Genomic DNA, 15,571 nt, shown 5'->3' on the forward strand with positions numbered 1-15,571 from the left:
AAATAGAAATATCACGTCTCAGAGTGATGCTGAAAAACTTGTTCATGCATTTTGTACTTCTAACCTGAACTACTGTAATTCATTATTATGAGGTCATTCTAAAATCTCCCTGAAAAACCTTCAGTTTATCCAGAATGCTGCAGTGAGAGTACTGACAGGGACAGGAAAGAGAGAGTATATTTGTCCCACATTAGCTTCTCTTTATTGCCTCCAAAATCAAATGTAAAATTCGTCTCTTCTTCAGTATTCTTCAATAATTAATTTATATTCAATAATCCCCCTTCTTATTTTAAAGACCTCAAAGTACCATATCATCTTTGCTCTTGGACTGCAGGCTTATTTGAGATAGAGATGGACCGATCCGATATTACGTATCGGTATCGGTCCGATACTGACCTAAATTACTGGATCGGATATCGGAGAAAAATAAGAAATGTAATCCGATCCATTAAATATCACGAAAGCACCTCACAAAACTTGCAACACGCCGTAACTCACCTCAGGTTAGCACGTCGGAGCAGTATGCATCACCTGATAGAGCGGCTGTGGCATGCGGGACCTGTCGGTGGTCTGGATAGCATTTGGAGCTTCGCTAGCAACCCGGCATTTCATCTCCGACAAAGTTATCCCGAGAGAAGTAAAGCAAGTGTGTAAGTCCATCTCTGAATGTTTGTAAAGCATTCCTGCGTTAAGCTTAACGATAGGGCATTAACAGGGAAAAGGGGGCACAAAGACATACTTTTCTTTCTTATTCTCATTTAAAATGTCTAGCTTTTAATAAATAATTATCTGACACCCAAAGTTTTAATTTGATGTAAAATGAATAGAAGTCAATTACTGTATATAGTAACTATTAAGTCTAATATATATACCCTAGTAAGCTATAGTACTTTTTCCTTTGGGAAGGTACCATCTGTGCAGTCTGCAATTTTGTTGAAGAAAGATGTTGAATCTATTTAATATTTCTTGAAAAATAATTGATTTCTGTGCATTTTTTTTCACACTGCATCAAATTAAGGTTGATTACGTCGATTAAGCATCATGAGGTGGAGCGTGAGGGGTGGTTCCCTATTTTTTATTTATTTATTTTTGTTGTTGCTGGGAGTTGGAACCCTATTAGTTAGGTTGCTTAATATTTATGCTAAGTACTCTTTAAAATACCAGAATAGGGAGGATGGTGTAGGTTTAAGTTTATTAGATTGATCAGTATTGCTGAACTATGAAATATTTTTTTTGCATACAGGTATAACAGAATAGCTTTAGTGTACTTGTTGTTTTAAACTTGAGTATGAACTTATACAAAATGCAGCAAGATATTTAAAAAACAGTTTTGTTGATTAAAAAACACTATATCGGATTCATATCGGTATCGGCAGATATCCAAATTTATGATATCGGTATCGGACATAAAAAAGTGGTATCGTGCCATCTCTAATTTGAGATTCCTAGAGTGTTTAAAAGTCTTCAGCTTTTGGGCCCCTCCGGAGGTTTCTTCCTGTTAAAAGGGAGTTTTTCCTTCCTGCTGTTGCCAAGTGCTTGTTCATAGGGCATAGAGTCTTATTATTGGGGTTTTCTCTGTATTATTGTAGGATCTTTATCTTATAATAAAATGTTCCTTGAGGTGGCTGCTGGTGTGATGTGGTGCTATGTAAATAAAACTGAGTTGAGTATTAATGAAAATAATTCTTATTGTAATTTTGGGCGTAATCGTGCAGCCCTACTACACGGCACTTTAAACACATATAAGACATTTGGCAACATTTTGTGACCAATTCCTGTGCGTTTACATGCCTGAGCAAGCCAGAAAAAGGTGGAGATTTAGGCTTTTAAAACCAGCTGCACAAGCCCCTTCTCAAAATCACTGTGCTTCAGAACTGTTATGTTTCCAACTGACTTGTCATCTCCAATTATATTGTCAAATCTTGGATAACTAAGATGAATAAGACTCTAAAGTGTCTTCTGCTTATGAGTGATGAGATGTTCTGAATTAGGAGGGAAAATTTGCTACTGTGGCACATAAATAAAGGCTGGATGAAGTCATTAGAGAAGCTGTTAACAACATCGTACAAGCCGAGCTTGATCAGAGGCCAGCATACATTCAATCAACCCATAAAATTGGACACCAACTCACATTCATTAAATGACAGCCCCATACAACAAATAACTTTGCATATCCTTGTTTATTGGTCACCAGATGTCTTCCTGCCTCAACTCCATGTAGGCAAATTAATTAAATGAGCAAACTGAACCGAGCTTTGTTGTTTTGACTAAATGTGTTGAACAGTGCCAGCAGTGCCCAAAAGAAGCAACGGCAAAATTACAATCAATAATCTGTAAAAGCACTTTCAAGTCCATAAAAAGCATACTAGAAAATACACATTATTCAGTGTCCAATTAAGCTAAAGTAGCATCTGTTAGGCTGGAGTGGAGGCTGTATGGTGAGATCATGCTGTCTTTGACAAAGGAGGCTGGAGAACCCAATTTCAATAAATCCGCCCACATGAAAATGTAATGCTTATGTCAGCATATACAGTAGTTCCCAAACTTACAGCAACAGTTGGACTTAACTGGCAACCTGTGAGCCAAACAAAGGTACATAAACCTACTGAACAAAAGCTTCTATCACCACATATTGAATCTGTATGGCAACATTTAAAGCCTTACGTTTTGAAACTCCTTCCACTGCAGAAGACGGCCCCATTAAAATAGGCAAGGATTACAATCCCCAGCCAAACAAAGACAAACTAAACAATACCCGTTTAGTTTAGTTTATTGCACTTTTACAACTTCTCTCAAACATCCTACTGATTCCTCTATTAGTAACATAATGAGCCCTCAATAAGTGTGCCACTGAAATGTGTTTGGGGAGGGGTGAGGTGAGGTGCAAAGACAGCTTTGGGTGGGAGCAAAGAATGATAATGGATGGGAGATAGGTGTGAGTGAATAGCCCTGAGCTGTTTTTCTTTTAGTTGCCTGTCTAATTGAAAGAGCATGTGCTTCACATTGTGTTTGTGATCGTTCGATTTGTGTCCATTCTTTTACCAGCATCCACATATTGAGCTATTTTCAGTGTTTTGTTTTTTCCCAGAAAATGTTATATTGCTACATGGGCAACATCATATATTTGCAGGTAGCCACTGGGAATCTGGGCATACCAGTAATTCTCAGAGCAGTGTTTAATTTCGAGACCTTTTTCTTTTCTTTTTTTTAATTTAGCACTTGTTTCCTTAGGCTTGATCAAACATTTACCAGTGTCAGTTTTTAAAATGGATTGTAGTTAGATGTTCGTTCCAAGAGATATTGGATCTAATTGCCTGCCAACTTGTAGCTGAGAAAATCCAATACGGGCACGTAATGATAAAGTAAATAGTGCTTACAGTAGCCCAATAATTGAGCAAATGTAGCCAACCAAACGCCATAAGGAGACGAGAACTTCACATGATTACAAGGGTTTGTACCGTGTAAGCTTTTAATATAAAAAGCTGCTTTACACGGGACTCCACTGAACAGAAAAACCATTGACTGATCATCCATTAATCTCTTATTTTAATGGCACCAGTAGGTGATGACCACAGAGTGCTCCAATTCATTACAAGATACTTAATTGATGAAGTGACCCAATATTCTTAAAATATAATTTTTTCTCTAAAGTTCTCAGTCCGACATGTTTTACCATAACACCATGCAGCACTGCATCAATGTCAGGCCTACCCTAAATGATTACTTTACATTATAAGAGCCTACTTGACTAACACTACTAAACCTTCAGCATCCACTCTGCCTGACACACAAGACTGGAAAGCAGTAGGCAATTAACAACAATGCTGGAGGAGAGCTGCTCTGTATTCAGTTTTTGAAATTCAAGTGTCAGTGACAAGAAACTCCAGGTGTGGAAAAAAAAAACAAAAAACAAAAACCACACTTTGATTCGACGTGAATGCCTTGTCAGCGGACATTTTAATCCACAGAAGCCGTAATCAAGTGCAATACGTGCCGTAAAAAGGAAGGATCTAGCCTCAATGGAAGCTGTGTTGTTATGATTAATTCTATTGGAGTGAGGAGTTGAATGTGTTTTCCGTGAGCCTAGCGTTCCTGATGGCCTTGCCAAGAAAATCTGCTGCTTAGCTTTAAGCTTTGAATCTGTAATGTTCAGACCTCATTTCACATCGGGAAATGGTTTGTTTGGAAAAAAGAAAAAGAAAAAAAATAGGGGGACCTACATAGATCAGAGAGGTTGTTCGCTCGCTGCTACGCTTTTAGGGTGGATAATAAATGGTTCATGTTTTGTGGGGCTCAACTTGCAAAGAGTAACATCAGAATGATTTTTCAGGTACAAGTGTAAGGGGGAAGGCAACAAAAATGAGGGGATCTGACCTTATCCTTGTGTTTGTTTCTTTACGTTTCTATAAGCAATGTAAGAACCCCCAGAAAATGACACAAGTGACATTTGTAATGTCATATCAATGCTGAATTATTAACAAGTTTACTGCTAAGTCCAGTAAAGCGTAACCTTACTACACAACATGCTGTCTGGGCCTGAATGTGTGCCCAAAGTCAGCGCACTGTTGACTCAGTTGAATTGCTTGCCTGAGGCATTGGTGCCTGGACACATACATATAATTAGGAAAGGTCACTGTGCCTCCTGTCTTGTCAACAAAATCACTTCAAGATGACAAATTCTGGCTCGGGCTGAGCCAGACCTCCCTCAGATACCTTTGTCAATCAAGCGCCAGCAGGGCTGTCTGGGTAGCCTTAGGTGATTTCTAATTATGTCTTTTACATGCCATGCTAAATAGGGGAAAGCATAACAATGAGCCATACATTTGGCTGTAGGTGTGAAGTGAGCTTAAAGTGTTATCTTGTATAATTAAGAGGAAGCTGCTGAAAATTCACAAATAGCAATGGAACAGACACGAAAAAATATATACATAATTTCCTGTGGAATTTAAAATCTTATAATTTATTTGTTTTTTTCAATAATAATTTAAGTGAAAATGGCAGCTTTTAACACAAGACATTAAAGAGCAAATGTAGCATATGTGAAACTTCAGACGCCATAATAAGCCAGAGCTTATTAAAATAAATATCAGAAAGATTTTTGGCTGCCTTACATGCACATACGGTAGTGTTTTTTTAATCTCTCCTGTTCAGGCTTGGGGACTGTGAGAACTATTCCAAAAGCTTCAGTTTGGGTTTGTTTTTTTTTAAATATAGTTTATGGTGAATTTTAAAAACGGCTTTTAAGTTATTTCCTCTTATAGAAGCCAGCCTAGTTTTAGTTTCTGCTTCTTGACTATAGAAGTTTCTCGCATCTTGGGATCTCACTACATCCAATTCTTGTGATACCCTTTTGATACCAAAATTCTGAAAACAAAGTATTATAGTTTATCCTTACATACTGAAGAATCCCCACAAGCACAGCAAATGAAATATGGCAACTGGTGCTTACCTCCATGATAACTCCGCCCCAACTCATTGATAAGGTAGTAAGGGTTGGGTATTGAAGCAGTTTGCAGTTATCACGACTTGGCGAGTGACCAAGGGGTGACGACTAATTTTACAAAACACAATATGTAAAAAAATACTATCAAACTTTGCAGAACAAGGAAGGAAATGCTTCTAATTTAGCAAAGCACCTAAAAGAGTGGCATTGAGATCTGTTTGAAGAATTCAAGTTTAGTAAGTTTCAGTTTAACACGCAAAACATCAAATTATTGACCTTGTCTAACATTAATACACATTACCATTTTTTAAGACATAGCTACACTTTACAATAGCGGGATTTACATAAATGTTTAAGCTAACGTACTGTAGCTAACTTTATGCTAAGTAATAACGTTAGCATAAGATTAGCAGGCTACTCGGCAACAACCGTAACATTTCACCCCGTTTCCTGCCAATATAATGTTAACATTTTAAATAAACAGTCTGCTTTACTTTTTGATAAAGTAGTTTATGCTTAAATATATCAGTATTTAGTTTTGGTAACAAATTGAGTATTGAGAATTGGGTAAGTCAACTACATTGTACATGCAGAATATTCTGATGTTTAGTTGAATACATTCTTCCCTCCATGCAGTATCTGACAGCCACACAACACAAACGCAGAAAATGTACATTTCTGTCGTTAATGTTGTTCTCATCAATTACTGCTCCTTTGTTCTTCAAACGTACCTTTGGTAACTGTGGCCAAAGATCTCCATTTCAACTCCATCTGTTCGCAGAACATGTTTCTAAAACAACGCTGGCTTTTCCATATGTTACTTTGTATACTTAACATTCTGCCTTTAGTCATAAGGTTGTAAGTATGCTTTTCCATAGGAGCCTTTTCTGCTTGTGCTAGACTGCCTTTCAGCAAAAAAAAAAAAAAGAACAGCCCTATTGGCATTTGTGCAAGCAGTTACATTTTTTAAAAATGTGGCCTCTAGCAGCAATGTGAATAAATGTATAGGAATTCCTCACCGTGATTACATAGAAAATTGAGCTATTTAATATGTGAAAACATTTTTTAAAAGACAGAAAAAAAAGAGCCATTTTAACCCCAAACAGATATTTTTTCTGGGCTCCAACAAGGCACCTTGGAAATGCAAACAATGTCATTACTCAGATTAAACAGTGCAGCTTAATTTATACTAGTGCTGAAATGAACTTGCTTATGCTGAGATTTCTGTTCTTTTTAGCAGAGAATAGTGTTAAGTTTTAGCTACAAATAAAGGCCACCATTACTACACTCCTGTGGCAATGAATTAATCACTTCAAGATAATGTTCATGTTCAGAGCTGATATTCAAATCTTAATTACAGCTGTGTTCTAGTTGCTGTCTAGTGTAAAGAGCAATGGGGCATGGGGAACATGCCAAAACGTGGACCTTTGCCTTCTGACAATACAACATCTTCAAGTTCTCCTAACTAAGAAAAAAAAAAAAAAAACCCAAAAACAAACCACAAAACTCAGCTTTTCATAATCTTTTGAGTAAATTCATTTTTAAACCAACTAAACAAAAAGTAAAATTGGTACATTTTAATTGAACTTAAGAAGAAATGTTCCTTTGGAAAGCAAGTAGTAAATTAACTACTTAAATTCTTTTTTTTAATAATGCAACTGCACAAGGCACAAACACTCTTTAACATTATTTCAGTAACACATGGGTCGTGTCAGATTGTATGAAAAACTGACAAATATTATAATATGGTTGGAGGCCTTTCCTGCAAAGGTTCAGTTTTACTTGAAAGTTTTTTTTAATAGATGCTGTTTTTGGACCAAATAACACTTCCCCCCCCCCCTCTAAACCTTTAGTAGCTTTTAGATGCACAGCATTTGCTTGGAGGAACCTGTCATTGCTCAATGTTACCATCAGCTATTATTTCTAATGAGTCCTACTGAGTCAATTAAAGCCTTTAAGACTTAAAAAGCTTAATGAAATTCTGTGACTTCACAGGTACAAGGCTACCCAAACCCAATTATTTTTTTTTTAGTTCATTAAATAAAAACAGCAGCATTTGAAGAAGTGCAAAGTGCTAATTTTTTATTACACTGTTGCAGCACAGATTTCCTTTAGTTCCGTTCAAAACAAACCAAAAAACCTAACAACAAACACCGAAACATGTAATTTCCCTGGGTTGCCACAAACGTGCATACGACTGTACCTGCCACACAGACAAGAGAATTTGAAAAAAATGAAACATTTACACAATAAATTTGATTAAATCTGGTCAAACCTTTTCAACGTGTGACCACGTCAAATGACCTTCACACTGCTTTAAGCTTCCTTTCCTACTGCAAGCTTTACACTCTTTCCATCCAGTCAACTGTGTGATGAAGTGGAAGTGGCTTTCACATCGCTCCCTGGTGGCCTTAGTAAGAAACTATTAATCTACAGCTCTCCATATTGCATTCAGATCTGCTTTCCCCAGCCACCACCTGGCCTGAAGTAAAGGCCAAGAGAGGACCCAGAGGACTGGACAGGCTCTTATTATGAGCTGCACCAAGACACCTCTGGGTTTCTACGCACTTCCTCTGACAGTGACTGATGGCCAATTAACCATTTGGAGAAGAGTATTGATCACCCGGAGAACAGGAAAGACCTGAAAACGTCTCCTAACACACTGCTATTCTCACTGTGCAGTGTTAGCAACCAGACAGTACATCATGTATAGTAAAAACAAATACAGGAAAGCCTTATCACACAAGATTGCATCTCAAGGCCAATCCCCAAAGAGAGTGTTTTCAGATGGGTTTTTCCCATGTATCACTCACACCCGCCCACACAGACTCCGAGACGTCATGTTGGTACCCCTACATTTATTTTCCCGCTAATAGTAATGAAGTGTATTCTCCACAGACAGCTGTTTAAAAATCACACAAATCTGTTGTTGTTCTCCGATTATTAATGGTATCCGTGATGATCAAGCCTCCTAGTGTTACTATAAATACATAAAAACTATTTGATTTCCTCACGCTGAGGCTACATGAAAACCATTTTTCTGAATTTTACTATTACTGTAAATTCCTGCTGTAAATCAGCCCGGCGAAGATTGTCCAACAGCTCTGCTCAGAGCTCCTCTGTGCTACTGACTGGGACACAGCTGCCTCTGACGATGCCTAAACGGGGGTCAGTCAAATCAGTGTGGATAGAAGAGCCTCAGTGGTACTCATGTTCTACTCACATTTAATTTTTCTTACTGCAGATTTGCAGTAAGGGTGCACAGCTCTGGATGGCCCCATCTGTAGTCTGGTTAAATAAAAGTCACCAAAGTCATGGTCAAGAAACTGGAGAATGCAACTACAGAATACACTGGCAGCACTAAAAATGTCGTACTGTGAATAATTTCTGGGATATAAATATTCACGGGTCTTCACATTTATTTTTATTTTATTTTTTATAAACAGCAAGAGAACAGATCAGCATCAAAGGTTAAAGCTCTGTGTTACATCTCCTTCCCCCTCATGATGCAGGAAGTGAGAGACAAAAGTTCCAGGGAAAATAACATTTGATTAGAACGTCCAGGGAAAGACCCGGGATTCAACTTAACAGCCTCTTAACCTTTTCCACCAGCACAGCACCAGCTGCACTCCTTTCCTCATTTCCACCGACCTCAGAGGCGGTGCTCAAACGTTGACACTGGCAAAACACCACAAAACTGATGGGTGCAAACTTAGAATCTGATGTTAAAGGATATGGGAGTGGTAACCACAGGAAATTAACTGATGACTGGCAGATGTAGCCCACAGATTTCGACCACCGTGATTTTCTTCCCACAGAAATTACCACAAATTCTTCTAGCAATAAAACATAAGGGGTTATCAAATCTGCCAAAACGTTGGCTGGTTCTTAATAAAGAGGCAATTTCTGCCCCCATAGACTGCTGTTACAGGACAATTAGCAGGAGAAACAACAGTAGAAACTGAGCGCACTCTACAAACTGCTGATACAGTACACTGTCAGATGCTGTGACCTTCTGTGAATTATTGTCCAGGTTTCCATTGAGGACACAGGGTAATCTCATCCCACATCAGGGGTGAAAGGTCAGTTTTATGCTACCTAGATAGAAAACCACAGATACTAACTATGGCGTGCTAAATTTCAAGGAGGGAAAAAGCCCAACTTCAACCCCTAAGTGCTCTCACATACACCTGAATCATAGAAATGGGGTAATTGAAACAAAAGGGCAGAGTTTGACAGAGATGTAGTGCCTTCACTGGGCCTCTGCACAGACTGCAGAAAATAAACCCAAACTCCTCCCCCTCTGTCAGGTTCATCCTCCATGTGTCCTTCCTTTACTCCTCAAGATAGCCATTTGCAAATGATAAGTGTAGGGACACAGCCTGTTGAAAGATAAGGCGCTTGGGAATTTGTCACCAAATGGAGCGTGCTCCTCTGCTGTTCAAAGCTGACCCTTGTTGACGTGCACTGTTTACCTTTTATTCATTCATTCTGAACTATTATCTCAGCCTTCATTAATCACGGTAACTCAAACTGAGAAAATGACTTTTGCGAGACTTGGACAGGAAAGGGATTAACTCATTTCATCCGTTTCTGCCGTGCAAACAAATGATTAAAAGTGAATAATAATGCAATACATTTGATCCGCTCGTTCTCGGAAACAAGCAATCCAGCTTGCTCCGTCATTTTGATATCATCCAATTCAAATTTTGCGAGCTAAATTCATCGCACGCATGTGTACTCCTCAAGAGAGAATTCGTTTTAATTCCTTACCGTTCCCTTGGTGTAATTGCCTCCTCGCTTGATATGTTCTGCATCTGTACATCATGCTAATTTACCGTGTATCAGCAGTTGAGAAAATAATTTTAAACAAAAATTTCCCTCCCACCACTGTTCAAGTCTCCCCCCTTTGTCTGTGTCATTTGTATTCATCTCCCACGACTGCAGGGAACGAAAACTCTTTCTGGTTGTAAATTATCGCTTCCCCGTAAAAGACCATATCCCTGCAAATACATGGCGATCATTTGCCATGCATTAGCTACGGGACAAAAACGAAGTGGTTTTAAATTCCTCTGACCAGAAGGCAATTTCCCCCAATAAATTATGTTAATTTCTGCTTTCGCTCTCCTTATTGCATTCTTTAGTGAGTCAATGAGGAGAGACAAAACTGGCTGTGAGAAAGACAACTCTGGGATGATTCACATTAGAATGATGAGAGACATCTGGCAAGAGAATCCCTTACAATACTGTACTAAGAAACGGGGACTCACAAATTGCTGTATTATGCAACAGACTTGTGGTTGTTGTCGTTTAATGGCCATCCCCTTGCATCAGCACAAGGTTTACACCCCGTGGAAATTGCTCTGAGGTGACTGTTCGCACAACTAGGAAGGTGCTTGATACCAAATCCCATGCTCCCTCGCTGAACCAGACAACTATCGCTTGGCAACGTTCTCACTGGGCAGATGAAAAACAAACAAATAATTCTGATTCTTGCTGCATGCAGGAACTAACAGGACATTAATAACAGGCAACAGACCAAAGTTTGAATACAGGGTAAAACACAGAAGGAACAGGAATTGGACTAATCTGCAGGCATCCACCTTAGACACACACACACACACACACACACACACACACACACACACATGCATGTATGCAAATCCTTGTGGAAACACTCTCCCACATACACAAAAACAACACACATGCACCTTGCATACTGAAAACATCAAGTGCTGTGCACACACACGCACACACATACACAAACTGGCAAATCAGAACGGTTCTTTGTTCCTGAGGCTGAAAGCGTACCTACCCCCTCTGTCCGGCCCGTCAGATCACTCACAACACAGTGAAAGGGAAAGTGCTCAGCTAGCTCAAACTTAGATTGACAGGCCTACCTTTATTACTGAGTGAGTTATGTTTCCCTGCAAAAAAGACAAGCCGGCTTTGATACTGACGAATGCCTAGTCAGCTCTTTGCCTCGCTACAGAGGACAGCTCGACTGAACTCGGCCGAGTCTGTCCCAGTCCTGATGTCGAAAGAATTGGCTTCCAAATTACCTTCCGATTCATTTCTGGATCTCACTTTAGCCTTAAAAAAAAAGAAAAAAAAAAAAGTGGCCACTAAGCTGTGATAGGTGCCTGGAGGGCTGCCTGTACTGACCTGATGTAGTGACAAGACTGAAACATGGAGAGGAGCGGTCTGGAAGGAAATGTGATATAAAAGAAAGACAGAAGAACGGGGAAGTGAGAAGAAATTTCACAATTAACCCCACATCCATCTCCCTCTATACATAATATATTCTCTTCAGGGGTCATGAGAAAGCTGTGAGCCTTATCCAGAAAGCAGTGAGTGACAGGCAGGGAAACACCCTGGTTAGAGCTCCAGTCCATCACCGAGCGAACAAAGAAACTGCAAACACCTTTGGGAATTCAGAGTCTTGAAAATCGACCTACAACCGCCGGTCTTTGGATTGTGGGAGGAAACCAGGGCACGCACAGGAAACCAAATGAACACGGCAGGAACACGTAACCTCCACACCAAAACAGTTTACTGCAAGGCAATGGCGCTAAGCCGCTGAACCACCACGCCACCCATATAGAACCCAGGAACCCCATCAAAACACATCACTTCCAACATGAATCACAAACTGACTTGTAAATGCCAGCACACTGCTACTTACTTAGCTTGATATATGGAGGTCCCTCGAGCATGACTGTTTATTTAATCCTAATATATTCATAATTATACCCTAATTAATGCAAGGGAGGAAAAAAAAAGCCCGCTGAATTCATCATCTCGGTGTCCTGAAGCACAAGACACAAATACAGCAACTTTAACATGTTTTGCCTTCCGTCCAAAGCAAGGTTAACAGTTTGGATACGAGCGCGAGGCAAATGGTGTGCGGAAACTCTTGGGTTTTGGATACTCACCAGCAGCTTCCAGCTGTGTGGCACAGTCAGGGTGATATTTAGCATCAGAGGGAATGTTTAAATAAAGTGCTTTAAACAGTCCAAGTGCTGAACTGTGAAATAATGCGTTATGAGCAACAGTGAAATTGACTGCATTGGCTGAATAACTAATGTGGACGTTAGATGGCTGGTTTGATTGTGCACCATGGTGAATATTAGGGGTCAGTGAACAGCACTCGGTTGAGTTGGATTTGTCCAAAACTGAAAGAGGCATTTGCACAGCTGGTTGTGATCATGAGAACATTTTTCCTTTAAAAAAAAAAAAATCAATATTAAAAGAGTAAGAGTATCTTATAGCTCATTTTTCGAAAAAGGATTTTGCTGCTGTGAGAAACTTCCATCCTCGGTGCTTTAGTCCACCTATCTTGTTGATGATTGTTTAGTGCATTTGCATGCAATCGGGGAACGTCTGGCCAAGCTACACCATAAAATCTAACTCATCAGTGCGAGTAGGTCGTCTACCAACTCAGTAAAGCTGTCAGCATACTGCAAATGCAGCAGGAATGACTCCTGGCCGGAGAGAAACGTGGAGTTGAACGATGCTGTCTGCAGCCAGCCGGAGAGGCTGTGACTACACTACGGTGTCCTCCACACACACACACACACACACAGAGCTCGGAGATTTAATAAGACAATCACGAGGGTGGCGTTACTGAAGGTTGTTTATGTGGCAGGAGGAAAGGAGCGCGACGTTACTGGGCACGAGCTTTTATTGTCCGCGGGCCCCGTGTCTGCCCCAATCATCTTTTTTATTATAGTTCTGATTTCCCCCTCTCTCGGGCAGGTGTAAGCCCCAAGTTACACGACAGCAGGAATAAAAACGCGTGCCATAAACTTCTCGTTGCTGCTTCGAATTTTAAAAAGAAGAAGAAGAAGAAGAAGAAAGCTGGACGAGGTTATTTGGCATTTGTCTGTAAGTTTTAACCTTGGTAGTCACGTCTGAACCCCCCCCCCGTAACCTTGAAGGTGTAGGCTAATTGACGAGTGCTGGTGCTAGCAAATTAGGGAATAATAACGACCGCCAACAACGTGCGCACCGGAATTTCGACAAAAACACCAGCAAACAACTTGTCACGTGCAAGCCTTCTAGGTTTTCCAACACACAAACTGTTTACCAGTAAAATAAATCAAATAAAATACAAATAATAAAAAGCCGAAACAGTTTAATTGCAGCCCAACTCACCACCAGTGCAGGTGAAGCCAGAGAGGACGAGCCAGAGCGCAAGGAGCGTGGCGCTGAGCCTACAGCGGACAAAGGGGCCCAGAAGTAAGGGCATCTTCGTGGGGTTTTTTTTTTCTATCACCTAAGTTTTACAAAAAGGCAGAGAGCAGAAACGAAACACGGGCACACTGGGCTTTTTAAAGGTCCGGAGAGTGTCCTCTGTAGCACTTCACGCCTGTTCTGTTTTTTCCCCTCACGCCCAAGTCCTTTCCTCAGCACATATCCTCCTGCCGTAGCGTGGCCATCAGTATCCCGGTCGTGCGTCTTCGTTGCTCAGAACAACGCATCACAGGTGTGGTAAATAAACTGCTGCCTCGCTCTCGCCTCCGCGGGTCTTACTGTAGTCTACTGTATTTCTCCAAAAGCAGCTATCCGTTCACAACTCTCCCTCCGTCTCGGAGCCGAGGAGGGTGTTTCTTTGCTTTCTTTCTTCTCACTTTGCTGCCTTCGCGCGAAAGAATACCTTCTCCAAATGCGAAAAGGGAGAGAACTGGCATCGGAGAAAGAACATCTGCTTGCACAGCAATGCTGAAGTGCTTAGAGTCAGGGGAAGGTATAAGCTGCGATGGACGGAGGCGCAAAACCAGGAACGGATTTTGCCTGCACGCTGGGATCGGAGCGCCCTGAGCGCGCCCTACTGCTTTCTCTTAGACAAACAATACATATCTTATAATACGCAAAACTAACCACGCGCTGGCAAAATGCGCATAAAAATGGAAATGATTTCATTCACATCCACGCAATTTGTTTTTTTTTTCTTCTTTTTTTTCACATCTTCTGCCTTACATGAAAATGATGGATATGACATTCAGCTATGCAGGATAGGAATCACATGAGTGCTTTGCATACAGATTCACACAAATCACATCTGCATGTCGTTGAGGTTCAGTTACATATGCCTCTGGATTGTCCGTGTGCGTCTGCGTGTGCATCAGTGATGGACAAACATGGGCGAAGAAGCACGAGGATTAGCACTCCCGTGAGAGCGTACACCTGTCAGCAAACTCACACCAGGATGTGACTTATGTTCCAGATAGCTTTTCCTCATTTTCTGGGGGTGTCAGTGGAGTGATTATCAGACTCTTCAGCCGTGCCTTTTACAACGCTGCCAAAAATCGACAGCAGATTATTAATACACTTCAGAAGGGGAGGGGGTGGTGATGGAAGTGGTGGTGGGGATCGTATCTTTGTTTATCCATTTCTCCACTCCCACATACTAGTCAGCAGAATGATAAGTGAAAGCACAGGACTTGGACCACTGTCTTACCAGCTAATTATGGGGCTCATGCAGATGGATGATTTCTTAGATAGCTCAGCTATTATGCAAACTCATTAAGACCTTCTCTCTATCCAGCATCTCTCGCTAAAGGTCAGAGTCACAGTCGGAATGGCAGAACAAAGCACAGACACATGCACGCACATGCTGAAATAAAGAAAGGCCCTATGGTTCACTATCCACTGCTGACAGGCAGCGTGAATGTGGCGGGCCAGGGAAGGCAGATGTACAGCAGCTGAATGGAAGGGGAATGACTCAGCTTTGGTCACTTGTGAGGTTGTTCGTAATGAACTTTCTCATTCTGCTAATCTGCTCTGAGTCCTATCAGACGCTGCAAGCTGGAGACTGCCTCTTCCAGTCACTGTATATAAATGCACAGTCGGTCATATTATTTTCTTAAAAAGAAGCAGGGCTTGCTACATGTGCTTAAACGAATTATTAGTGTGTTTTCTTGCCGTGGTGAGCAGCTTGCCGAGTCAAGGCAGGTCATAACCTCTTCCACAGTCTTCTGGATCCAGCGTCTCTCTCTTTTGCTCCCTCAATCAGACTACAATGAGCAATCACAGCTCTTTGGAGAGTTGACACATTCAGTTGTTCATCGATCTGTGGTGTTGTAATTAATTTTCTCTCCACCACTGGCTTGACTTAGAATATCC

The 15,571-nt window shown here is 40.7% G+C and overlaps 1 protein-coding gene across 2 annotated transcripts in view; it reads right to left on the minus strand.

Annotated features, from left to right (window-relative positions):
- unc5a (unc-5 netrin receptor A) overlaps positions 1-13,694 on the minus strand; it is a 149,463-nt gene extending 135,769 nt beyond the window's left edge. For both annotated transcript variants that reach the window (XM_085369652.1, XM_085369644.1), the window contains exon 1: positions 13,601-13,694. In XM_085369652.1, coding sequence (XP_085225778.1) covers positions 13,601-13,694 — 94 coding nt within the window. The remainder of the gene's footprint in view (positions 1-13,600) is intronic.
- Positions 13,695-15,571: the final 1,877 nt, after the last annotated feature.

This window comes from Diplotaxodon limnothrissa, linkage group LG2, assembly GCF_057381915.1.
Source record: "Diplotaxodon limnothrissa isolate DT_005_m linkage group LG2, D_limnothrissa_male_GT1.1, whole genome shotgun sequence".
NCBI classification, from domain to species: domain Eukaryota; kingdom Metazoa; phylum Chordata; class Actinopteri; order Cichliformes; family Cichlidae; genus Diplotaxodon; species Diplotaxodon limnothrissa.